General features: G+C 43.1%; 1 protein-coding gene across 2 annotated transcripts; it reads right to left on the bottom strand.

Annotated features, from left to right (window-relative positions):
- Positions 1–8,304: 8,304 nt before the first annotated feature.
- LOC103974845 (VAN3-binding protein-like) lies at positions 8,305–12,195 on the bottom strand. Of its 2 annotated transcripts, none has more exons than XM_065113401.1 (7): positions 11,648–12,195; positions 11,088–11,201; positions 9,410–9,770; positions 9,078–9,329; positions 8,962–9,011; positions 8,825–8,882; positions 8,305–8,743 (listed from the first exon to the last, which is right to left on the bottom strand). In XM_065113401.1, exons 1-7 carry the CDS (start codon positions 11,933–11,935, stop codon positions 8,535–8,537), a joined length of 1,332 nt encoding a protein of 443 aa, XP_064969473.1. In that variant the 5' UTR covers positions 11,936–12,195; the 3' UTR covers positions 8,305–8,534. The 2 variants fall into 2 exon arrangements, with proteins under 2 accessions (XP_064969473.1, XP_009388015.2); XM_009389740.3 differs by having other exon boundaries at positions 9,410–9,803; positions 11,648–12,194.
- Between the last annotated feature and the right edge of the window lie 224 nt (positions 12,196–12,419).

Genomic DNA, 12,419 nt, shown 5'->3' with positions numbered 1-12,419 from the left:
ATAAACATGGTATAAGATATGTATTTTTCTAGACAAAGTAGGACTAGCAAATGAAACTCTATGTTGTTTACCAGCCAAACAATCAATGCAAGAGTTTATATGTGTACCTCTGAGGTCTGACAATATCTCTCTCTTAGAAAGAGCTTGTAGCCCCTTCTCGCTCATGTGTCCAAGTCACTTATGTCATAACTAGATGCTGAAGTCTTTCTTTATAGCATTTAACTACTCACCACAAGCTTTGGCCTGCAACCTGTAAAAAGTGTGACATTTCTTTCCACTAGCTATAACAAAAGAACCCTTATTGAGCTTTCATTGTCCCTTGTGAAATCTGCTATCATAGTCTTCATCATCTAGTCTTCTAACTGAAATTAAATTCAGCCTCAAGTCAACCATATGCTTCGCAACCTTAAGCACCAACTTGTAGCCAAGGTTGGTCTTTATATGAATATTGTTGAATCTCGGATTTTGATGATGAAACTAATTGATTGTGTTTAGATGTTTAACTGCATTTTGAGTGATGCAGGTCTACTCGATCAAGATTAGACAGTTGACGTAGGATGAATTGACATTGCGCCGGAGGAGATCACGTCAGGATATTGGACAGCAGAAGGCTTCAGACGTCGGGCATTGGGCCAAGGAGAGCGGAATTGCGCCAAGGATATCGGGGTGCGGAGGTCAACCACCAATTGGGCAATAAGCCGCAAGAGAGGACGATGCGCTGAAGAATCAGACGAAGCGCCAACCAATGACATGCCGAGCAACAAAATGTCAATTTGCGTTGTAATAATTGTCTAGATCGGAGTAGAGTTTTGGCTTGTGTGTGCAGGATTAACTACGATAACGATAAAGACATAAAGCAAAACAAAGTGCTAGAATCAAGCATAAAGGATTCATTGGGAGTTCGAGAGTCCGACGGAAGTCCGAAGGTTCGTCGAGAATGTTGCCAGAACTAGCCGAGAATGTTGCCAGAACTAGCCGAGAATAAGTAGGGAGCTTGCCGAAGGGTTTTCAGAAGCTCGCCGGAAGGTACGTCGGAAGTTCGCAGAGCTCGCTGAGAAAGATCGTAGCTTACCGAAGAAGCTCGTCGAAACTTGCCAAGATCAAATCGTGAAGTCTAGGAGCTTGTCGGGAGTCCGCAGAATGGTTTATGAGAGTTTATCGGAAGACCACCGGAAGTTCGCCGAAAGCTCACCGGAAGAAGTCTTGACTTGTGGACTTTGTAATAACTTAGGAAATGTCTTTAAATTCGTAGTTAGCATATTAATTAGGGTTAGGATTAGGTGTTAATCCTATAACCCAAGTATGGGCCAATTGGGCCTGAGTTTGAACTGGTTTGAGCCAAGTTTGGAGCCCAACCAGTGAGCTGAAATAGTCTAGGCGGTGACACCGCCCAAAACCCGAAGGATCAGGCGATGGTACTGTCAGACTAGGTGGTGGCACCGTCCAGCACCTAAAAGGTCAAGCGGTGGCATCGCCACCGATCGGCGGTGGCACCGATAGTAAACGGTCAATATGACATTGACAGGCGGTGGCACCGCCACTAACAAGCGATGGCACCGCTAGCATCGGGAACCTAAAGGAATTCAAAATTTGGAGCCTAAATTTGAATCCTCTTGGGGTCTATAAATACCCCTCAATTCTCAACAGAGAAGTCAACCTTTGAGAAGTTAGAGATTGAGATAAAAGCCTTAGCAAAGTCTTTAGCAAGTTTTGTTTTAAATAGTTTAAGTGTTCACCTCCCTCATTCTCTTTGAAAATCTGTAAGAGTCTGAACCACTTGTAAAATGTTGTAAGAGGGGTATTTGTCCTTCCCTTTCAAAGTGATTTGCTAGTGGAAATTGGGAGCCTCATCGAAGAAGGCTTCGCAAGTGGATATAGGTCATTTGACCGAACCACTATAAAATTGGCGTGTTCTCTAGTTTGCATTTACTTATTGCTATTTACCTTACTGCAAACCTTCATACGTGCTTTACTTCCTCATTACTTTTGCTGCACACCTTTACGAACACGCTTTCAAGTTAAGCAATTCCGAGTTCGGTTTTTATCGTACGAAAGATTTTTCAAAACCGACGTTTTAATACGCTGCACTAATTCACCCCTCCCCCTCTTAGTGCCGCTCCGATCTTAACAAATATCACTCATGCTAATTATGTCTACCGTGCCATGGTTGCCCATCTTGACAACACCAAAATTTTCATACCTATAGGTAGCAAAAAACTCCCTCCGTGGTGTAGCATGATAAGAAGCACATGTGTCAATCACTCACTCAAGATCCTGACACACACAAGAAAAAATATCTTCAGAAGGAGATAAAATCAAATAATCACCACCTTGCACTGTAGTTGTGATATTATCTTTTGACTATATAGACTCCACTTCTTTTCCCTTTTTTTTGCTCTTCTTAGGTTACTTACATTGGTTCTTGTAATGTCCTTTCTCATCAAACAATATCTTTTTATGATCTTGACTTCAACCCATGCGTGAACTGTTTCTATCCTTGGACTTTGACCTTCCTCTGTTCTTTGAGATAAATGCTTACAAATCATTCTGAGATGTTGTTGAATTCTTACTTCTCAACTCCTCATTCAACAAACTATTTGTTACTTGACTCATGGTGACAATACCATTTGGCGCTGGTACACTGTAAGTGTCAGACACTGACAGGCGGTGGCATCGGTAGCACCGAAAAACCCAAAATCAATTCAAATTTGGAGCCTAAATTTGAATCCGCTTGGGGCCTATAAATACCCCTCAATTCTCAGCAGAGATAACACCTTTTTGAGAAGTTAGAAATTGAGAAAAAGCTTTAGCAAAGTCTTGTTTTCAATATCTTAAGTGTTCACCTCCCTCTTTCTCTTTGAAAAATCTGTAAGAGTGTGAACCACTTGTAAAAAGGTTGTAAGAGGGGTATTTGGTCCTTCCCCTTTAAAGTGATTTGCTAGTAGAAATTGGGAGCCTCATCGAAGAAGGCTTCGCAAGTGGATGTAGGTCATTTTACCGAACCACTTTAAATTGCGATGTTCCTTGAATGTGTGAGTGTTTAACTTTCTGAAACATTTATTTACTTAGCATCAAACTTTCAGTTTTTGTTTCCTTCCTTTACTCGAGCTATTTTTACTAAGTCATCCTTCGTCGAATCGAAATCTCTACACATTTACGAAATCGATTTCAAACTTACAAGTTTCAATCTGCCACACTAATTCACCCCCTCCTCTTAGTGCCGCTTTGATCCTAACAATTATATGTGTGGTTCTTCTGAAGAGCATCCATCTCTTTTTGCATAGCAATTAACCACTTCTTTTTTTGCTCACTTTCAATTGCTTCCTAGTAACTCTCTGGTTCACCTGCATTAGTAAGCATCACATACTCATCTGTATAGTATCTTTTGGAAGGTTGACGTTGTCTAGAAGATCTTCTCAACTAAGGTTCTACTGGAAGTTGCTCTCCAACTTCTTCTTGCTCAACAAGTCCTGCAAGTAGATCAACATCAGGCTCTACATCATCTTCCTGCACGTCTCCCTCATCACTTTGATATACTAGAGGAGTAACTAGGTCACAATCTGCTAATCCTTCTGCAGAAGTCTTGGCTAGTGCCTTCTTCATCAAATCCTCAAAGGTTTGACCTTCAAATAAGACCATATCTCTACTTCTAAACACCTTCTGCTTTTTTGGATCCTAAAGCTTGTAACCAAAATGATCATGTGAGTAGCTAAGAAAAAAATATTTTTTTGTCTTACCATCCAACTTGGACCTCTCATTGTCTGAAACAAGTGCAAATGGACGATAACCAAATACTCTCAAATGCTTATAGGAAACATCTTTCTCTGACCATACATACTCTACAACATCACCATCTAGGGATGTACATGGTGACAAGTTGATCACATTAACTGTAGTCCTCAAAGCCTCATCCCAAAACCTTTTGGGTAGCTTGGCCTGTGAAAGCATACATCTGATTTTTTCCATGATGGTGTGGTTCATCCTCTCTGGAATAGCATTATGCTGAGGTATACCAGGAACTGTCCCCTCATATTGGATGTCATGTGACCTGCAGTAACCATTAAACAATCCTATATACTCACCACCATTATATGATATTATGCATTTCAATTGTCTTTTTGTCTTCTTTTCAACTCTGGCATGAAACTCTTTGAAGACATTAATAACCTAATCTTTAGTCTTCAAAGCATAGGCCCAAACTTTTCTGAAAAAATTATCTATAAAAGTGACAAAATAAAGTGCACCACTAATACTAGGAACATTAACAGATCCACCAGGAGTTTTTGTCCTCAAAGGACCACATACATCTGTATAAACATGGTATAAGATATGTATTTTTCTAGACAAAGTAGGACTAGCAAATGAAACTCTATGTTGTTTACCAGCCAAACAATCAATGCAAGAGTTTATATGTGTACCTCTGAGGTCTGACAATATCTCTCTCTTAGAAAGAGCTTGTAGCCCCTTCTCGCTCATGTGTCCAAGTCACTTATGTCATAACTAGATGCTGAAGTCTTTCTTTATAGCATTTAACTACTCACCACAAGCTTTGGCCTGCAACCTGTAAAAAGTGTGACATTTCTTTCCACTAGCTATAACAAAAGAACCCTTATTGAGCTTTCATTGTCCCCTGTGAAATCTGCTATTATAGTCTTCATCATCTAGTCTTCCAACTGAAATTAAATTCAGCCTCAAGTCAACCATATGCTTCGCATCCTTAAGCACCAACTTGTAGCCAAGGTTGGTCTTTATATGAATATTGTTGAATCTCGGATTTTGATGATGAAACTAATTGATTGTGTTTAGATGTTTAACTGCATTTTGAGTGATGCAGGTCTACTCGATCAAGATTAGACAGTTGACATAGGATGAATTGACATTGCGCCGGAGGAGATCACGTCAGGATATTGGACAGCAGAAGGCTTCGGACGTCGGGCATTGGGCCAAGGAGAGCGGAATTGCGCCAAGGATATCGGGGTGCGGAGGTCAACCACCAATTGGGCAATAAGTCGCAAGAGAGGACGATGCGCTGAAGAATCGGACGAAGCGCCAACCAATGACATGCCGGGCAACAAAATGTCAATTTGCGTTGTAATAATTGTCTAGATCGGAGTAGAGTTTTGGCTTGTGTGTGCAGGATTAACTACGATAACGATAAAGACATAAAGCAAAACAAAGTGCTAGAATCAAGCATGAAGGATTCATTGGGAGTTCGAGAGTCCGACGGAAGTCCGAAGGTTCGTCGAGAATGTTGCTAGAACTAGCCGAGAATGTTGCCAGAACTAGCCGAGAATAAGTAGGGAGCTTGCCGAAGGGTTTTCAGAAGCTCGCCGGAAGGTACGTCGGAAGTTCGCAGAGCTCGCTGAGAAAGATCGTAGCTTACCGAAGAAGCTCGTCGAAACTTGCCAAGATCAAATCGTGAAGTCTAGGAGCTTGTCGGGAGTCCGCAGAATGGTTTATGAGAGTTTATCGGAAGACCACCGGAAGTTCGCCGAAAGCTCACCGGAAGAAGTCTTGACTTGAGGACTTTGTAATAACTTAGGAAATATCTTTAAATTCGTAGTTAGCATGTTAATTAGGGTTAGGATTAGGTGTTAATCCTATAACCCAAGTATGGGCCAATTGGGCCTGAGTTTGAACTGGTTTGGGCCAAGTTTGGAGCCCAACCAGTGAGCTGAAATAGTCTAGGCGGTGACACCGCCCAAAACCCGAAGGATCAGGCGATGGTACCGTCAGACTAGGTGGTGGCACCGTCCAGCACCTGAAAGGTCAAGCGGTGGCATCGCCACCGATCGGCGGTGGCACCGCTAGTAAACGGTCAATATGACATTGACAGGCGGTGGCACCGCCACTAACAAGCGGTGGCACCACTAGCATTGGGAACCTAAAGGAATTCAAAATTTGGAGCCCAAATTTGAATCCTCTTGGGGTCTATAAATACCCCTCAATTCTCAACAGAGAAGTCAACCTTTGAGAAGTTAGAGATTGAGATAAAGCCTTAGCAAAGTCTTTAGCAAGTTTTGTTTTAAATAGTTTAAGTGTTCACCTCCCTCATTCTCTTTGAAAATCTGTAAGAGTCTGAACCACTTGTAAAATGTTGTAAGAGGGGTATTTGTCCTTCCCCTTCAAAGTGATTTGCTAGTGGAAGTTGGGAGCCTCATCGAAGAAGGCTTCGCAAGTGGATATAGGTCATTTGACCGAACCACTATAAAATTGGCGTGTTCTCTAGTTTGCATTTACTTATTGCTATTTACCTTACTGCAAACCTTCATACGTGCTTTACTTCCTCATTACTTTTGCTGCACACCTTTACGAACACGCTTTCAAGTTAAGCAATTCCGAGTTCGGTTTTTATCGTACGAAAGATTTTTCAAAACCGACGTTTTAATACGCTGCACTAATTCACCCCTCTCCCTCTTAGTGCCGCTCCGATCTTAACAAATATCACTCATGCTAATTATGTCTACCGTGCCATGGTTGCCCATCTTGACAACACCAAAATTTTCATACCTATAGGTAGCAAAAAACTCCCTCCGTGGTGTAGCATGATAAGAAGCACATGTGTCAATCACTCACTCAAGATCCTGACACACACAAGAAAAAATATCATCAGAAGGAGATAAAATCAAATAATCACCACCTTGCACTGTAGTTGTGATATTATCTTTTGACTCTATAGACTCCACTTCTTTTCCCTTTTTTTTTGCTCTTCTTAGGTTACTTACATTGATTCTTGTAATGTCCTTTCTCATCAAACAATATCTTTTTATGATCTTGACTTCTACCCATGCGTGAACTGTTTCTATCCTTGGACTTTGACCTTCCTCTGTTCTTTGAGATAAATGCTTACAAATCATTCTGAGATGTTGAATTCTTTCTTCTCAACTCCTCATTCAACAAACTATTTGTTACTTGACTCATGGTGACAATACCATTTGGCGCAGAATTACTAAGAGAAACCACCAGTGTCTCCCAACTTTCTAGCAAAGAACTGAGAAGTAACAAATGCTTGCAACTCATCATCAAGAGACATTTTCATAGAGGATAACTGGTTAATGATACTCTGTATTTCATTCAAATGCTCAACAATAGAAGTACCCTCTTTATATTTCAAGTTTACAATTTTTCTTATCAAGAAAGCTTTGTTGTCAATTGTTTTTCTTTTATAGAGACCTTTCAACTTTTTCTAAAGAGAATATGCAGAATTTTCAATAGAAATATGGTGAAAGACATTGTCATCGAGCCATGTCGAATAAACCCAACTGTTTTTCGATTTAACCTCTTCCACTCATCATCTGTCATAGTTGCGGGTTTTACATTGTCCCTCTACAAAGGTCTATACAAATATTTACAATACAAGAGATCTTCCATTCTTGATTTTCATATCATCCAATTGTTTCCATTCAAGCTAATCATGCGAGAAACACTACCGACCTCCATGTTCAAACACAAAAATTAAATCACCAAAACCCTACTTTGATACCAGTTGATGGGATATAAAGAGAAATAAATTTTGTATATGAACAAATACTAGTAGGTCATAACACGCAGTGGAATTAAATGGAATCATAATAAAATAGAATACCAAGATTTACGTGGAAAACCCCTCTAACGTGAAGGGTAAAAATTACGGGCAAACTAAAGATAATCCACTATAAGAATAATGAATATACAAATCTTAATCTTTTGCCCTAAAACCCAAACAACAATTTCAAGAGAATAACTGGGATACAAAGATTATGTCATCGTGCACAATATCCAAATTCTCCTCAAGTAATCACAACAAGATTGCCTAGATGATTGAGAACGGTCTCTTTGCGTTGTCCTTGTTTTCTTTCCTTTCTTTTTCCTATTTTCTATCATTTTCTCCTAATTTTTGGAATCATGTAGCTGCTGTAAAATCTGCCTCGTTGACCATCACACTCCCCTAATTTAATGTAGGATTAGATGAAAGGGAGGTAGGTTATGGTCTGTTAAAGCCTACTATGAACTAATTTGTTGTCAGCCCAACAAGCAACTCACATCTAATTCAACCAGCAGGAATTGTACAGAATTGAATCTTATTACATAAATGTTACGGGATAATGTAATTTGGATCTGACTAACCTGGTTGCCTTTGAGGATTCAGCTCTATCAGCTGCCATTTGGAAAGCTTAAAAAATGGGTAATGATTTGCTCGGCCATTCTTGGCTGTAGTGCTATGCGAATCATCCAGCACAGTGGACATGGGAAAGCTTTCCCCTGATCCTGTAATAATCTCAAATATCTAATGACACAAAAAGTGTGTTCTTGTTATTGTCAATGTTTTTGCTGATTTTGATCTTGAAATAGGTAGAAAAGTGCCATTTTGATTGATCTAATTATCCTCCCTTCCACATTTTACACGGACCAGCCTCACATACATTATCATTTCTTTCTTGATTGCAGAGGCTGTTGTCCAGCTCTCAGATTCAGGTGCCTCATGCAGCAAGCAGTCTCCCCTGGTATCCCCAGCCACAAGCTGGGCATGCAGCGCCGGCAGCTCCTGCCCGCAGTCAGCTGTGGTGCTTCCTCTCTTTGACAATGTTGAGCAGGCGCGCCACTCCCTGAGTCCACATCTCGTACTCCCTCCGGCCCCGGCACTCGAACTCGATTATGCGATGCTCCGCCGTCCTCAGGCCGAAGTAGCGCCGCCTCTCGCCGCCTTCCACCAGGTGCCGCCCCGGCCATGCCTGGACTTCCTTGCACACTTCAATGACTACACCTGCAGTTTAGTGTTTCCCACACGCCAAGTTAGGCTTACAGGAAGAGATTAGGGAGGGAGGCGTGCGTGTGGGCCGCTCACTCTTTTTCTTCTTGGTAATAGTCCCACCAACATGCCGGCTCTTCATCTTGAGCATCACCTACGGAGAGAACACCATCTCAAAGCCAAGGAACAACTTTACCCGATCAAAAATACCAAGACGAAGACACATAACTCACCTGACCCATGCGATTTATGTAGACCGAGACAATCTTCCAGTGAAGCGCACCTGAAACGAGATCAATTAACAGAAGGAATCCTCTGATAGGAACTACATACGTTTAGAGTCCAATACCTTTACGGGTGCGTTTGAGGAGCTCAGTCCCCTTGGCAAGGAATTCTTGACTGCAGAGGCCCAAGAAGTTGTCTTCCTCGGGAGCGAACTCGTCGCTGAAGCTGCTACCCTTGCTGTCTAATTCCTTGAGTTGTTTGCTGCGGTGGTGATTCTTGTGATTCCCCATTGCTCCCTTCTCCACAGGTATGACCGCGGCGATGTTCCACACGTCCTTGAGCGCCCTTGCCTTCAGCGTTGCCGCACCTCGTAGTGCTGCCAATCCATGAGTTCTCATGATCTTAGCAGTTAAACATGCAAAACCAAGAAAAAAAATGGAAGGAAATTGTGATTACCAGTTGCAGCAGCAGCTGTAAGAGTGACGATATCTCCGGGAGTCCTGACACTGACTGCAGATTCGACGACGGACGCCAGGTGCTCACGCTCAGCCCCCATGGACTCGGCCGCCTCGACGCACTGTGCGGCCACGAGGGTGGCAGCGGACGCGACCACCATGTCGACCCGGGCCGCGTGGTCATCTTTGCCGGAGCCTGAGGCGGCGGCGGTGGCGGCTGCGACGGCCGCGACCGCTGCAGCCACTCCGGCCACCGAGACTGCGGCATGGAGCTGTGCATTCTGGGCCCTGGTCTCCTCTTTTTTCCTCTCCCTTCTGTCCTTGAGCCACCTTCCGACAGTCTTGCTGGTCCCTCTGCAGTGCTGGGGCTTGGGCGTGTTAGTGGCCCGGCAGTACTGCATTCGTTACATGCCACCAAACACCTAATGGTCAAAGTTTAATCTTTTCTCTTCGAGTCATCACTATGAGACATCTATTAGCATCTAAGGGTATGAGGGACAAAGGAGCCTTAATCCATTGTTCAGGAGCTTCCCAGTGCATTGAGCAGTAGACAGAATCATGAAGAGGAGTGGCTACAGAGTCCTCATGCAGCGGAGAGAGTGACAATATTATCCTTCCTATTGCATGCACAACGAAGGAAATCAAACAAGACACTCAAGGAAAAGATGAGGAGACCAGCACTGAGGTGCTGTTTGCTTTCACTGACAAGGTTGCTTCTTTACCCAGGCAGGCGCTGAGGTAACAGGCCTGCTTTGACCTAAAGCAGAACAAATCCCGTAGTCCAACGCAGGCTTTGCTCAGAGAGCAACAAGACAAAAGGAACGGACATTATTTTATTCACCAGCACACACCGAAACTAAAGCTTCACTTCGAAGCCTAAACACCAACCTCTTCTTCTTTATTATCCTCACAAGATATTTGACTTTGTCAATGCAAACATCGTCTTGATACAGAAGTTAGGATGTTAAATGAATCAAAACGTCGGCGTCTTCGCTCGCCCAGAAATTACAAGAAGTCACAGAAGCAGTGAAGTTGATGAGTTATTGCCATCGAGGATCCAAGAGGCGCTAAAAATAGCAAAAATAAATGAAGCAAAAGCTCGGAAACCAGTGAAAACGACGGTCATTAAATCACTCGCCTGGTAATAAATATGTGTCAGCAGTCAGGTGTTCCATTGGAAGACGGGGAAGGCATCTTCCTATGTCCCTTTTCTCTTCCTATAACCCCGTTCCCACACTAAAAAATTTGGTAACTTGGTGGCTTTGTCTTCGCTGATCCATCTTCCGAAGAAGCCATTTGATTCTTCGATTTCTGTAAATTACTCCCACCCAGTTTCTAAGAGGTTTGCATACCGAAGAGTTACTAAACTTGAAGTGAGACACTAATACGTTTTCTCTTACTATTTTACTCCATCCGTCCTCGTACGAATCTCAACACAGTGGATTACTACCTCGTCTAAAGGAGATGGATGTCTGGCAGAGCATAAAAACCGAGAAAAAAAAGAGATTTAAACCTATAAAATAGTTATATTTTCTTCTTGCAGACCAAAGATTGGATGTGCTTATTAACTTTCAGTTCTACCATCATCTTGTGGATGTCAAGGAAAACCAGTATGTTTGTGCTTTTTGGCCATAGAGGAAGAGAAGAAGAAACAGATGGTGAAGTAGGAAAGAAGGGACCTTAAGGTCATCCATCTCGCAAGGGGAGACCGGAGGGCTATCGGAGAGCGATCCACCGCCGTTCAGAGGGCCGCTGCTGTGTGAAGGCCGGCCAGATGTCAGAGGAGACACTTCCTGCCATCGCGCAAGTAGAGAAGAGTAAGAACAGGGGACCAAAAATTTATGCAAAAAGTGTAATCTTTTCTTGCATTTTACCACCTTCCAGTCCTACTAATGATAACAAAGAGAAGTAGACTTGCATCTTGGAATTTGTCCAAAGAGAATTGTTTTTGACCGTTTGCATCACAAAACATGAAGAAGAAGAAGAAGAAGAAGAAGCAGCAGCAGCTAAAAAGGTTGTGCTGGAAACAGAGGCCGGCTCTTTTTAGTGTAGAAAGAGCTCTGGGTTGTCTCAATCATTCCGAGAAGCTAATAGAAGCTCAAGAATCGAAGTTAGAACAAAGAAGAAAACATGAATGATTCTAACATAAGAGAAACAGGAACAGAGTAGTAGTAGTAGTAGTAATAGTAGTATGAGGAGAAAATTGGATTCTTTCTGTTCTGCAAGCACCAAAACCCACCGGCTGTGACATTATCCGCTCCATCACCATCTGCGAGGTGGCAGACGACGCGAAGGAGAAGGGATTTCCGGCGACCACCACCGCCTCTTCGAGCTCCTCCTCGGGAATCGCCCCTGACGGCGCAGGGAGCAGCGGCGGCGGCGGCGGAGGCGCTAGGGCCTTAGACACCTCGAGCGCGGAGGCGCTCCAGGACCGCGACAGGAACTCCATGGGGTCCTTGGGTACCTCCGGTGGCCTGAGGCCGTGTGTTGGCGCCTCCGCCCGCCATTGCTCTCTATTATCTTCCATAGAATCAACAGCGGTCGTAGCAACCGACCAAGTAGTAGAGAGCAGTCGCAGTAAGGAATGATGCGAGGTGGAGGGAGGGTAGCTGAAGGGGTTTTATAGTAGTAAGGGACAGAAAGAAAATAAAAGTGGATCAGAGGAGGATGTCATGGCTCCAATTGGTTTTTACTGTGGCAACATTATGTGGTTTTGAATCAGGAAATAGAGAGGAGACCTTTCGGGATATTTTAGCTGCAGTGGAGCTGAGGAGCCTGGAAAGAGCAGCTTTGCACGACTAAAAAACTTACTCGCTGTTCTTCTTTTGCATCTCTGGGCTTCGCACATGACTAAAAAACTTGCTCACTGTTCTTCTTTCGGATCTCTCTCTTTCTCTCTCTCTCTCTCTCTCTCTCTCCTTTGCCAGTGTAACCTTTGGATCAGTGCTCTACTCTCCGGTCTAAATTACAATACAGAACTGTCTTTGTTGGTGTATTCTTTGTCCAGAATA

Source organism: Musa acuminata, chromosome BXJ2-6 (assembly GCF_036884655.1).
Source record: "Musa acuminata AAA Group cultivar baxijiao chromosome BXJ2-6, Cavendish_Baxijiao_AAA, whole genome shotgun sequence".
In the NCBI taxonomy this organism is placed as follows: domain Eukaryota; kingdom Viridiplantae; phylum Streptophyta; class Magnoliopsida; order Zingiberales; family Musaceae; genus Musa; species Musa acuminata.
The sequence above is the reverse complement of the archived record's forward strand: the minus strand, read 5'-3'. Positions and strand labels throughout refer to the sequence as shown.

What these genes read in the sequence shown, in the direction of transcription:
- LOC103974845 (XM_009389740.3), bottom strand. Translation starts at nt 11,935, where the DNA reads ATGGAAGATAATAGAGAGCAATGGCGGGCGGAGGCGCCAACACACGGC. An exon ending in AGCGGATAATGTCACAGCCG is followed by an intron (nt 11,202 to 11,647) that starts GTGGGTTTTGGT and finishes GCGCGATGGCAG; the next exon opens with GAAGTGTCTCCTCTGACATC. An exon ending in ACATAAATCGCATGGGTCAG is followed by an intron (nt 8,883 to 8,961) that starts GTGAGTTATGTG and finishes TTCTCTCCGTAG; the next exon opens with GTGATGCTCAAGATGAAGAG.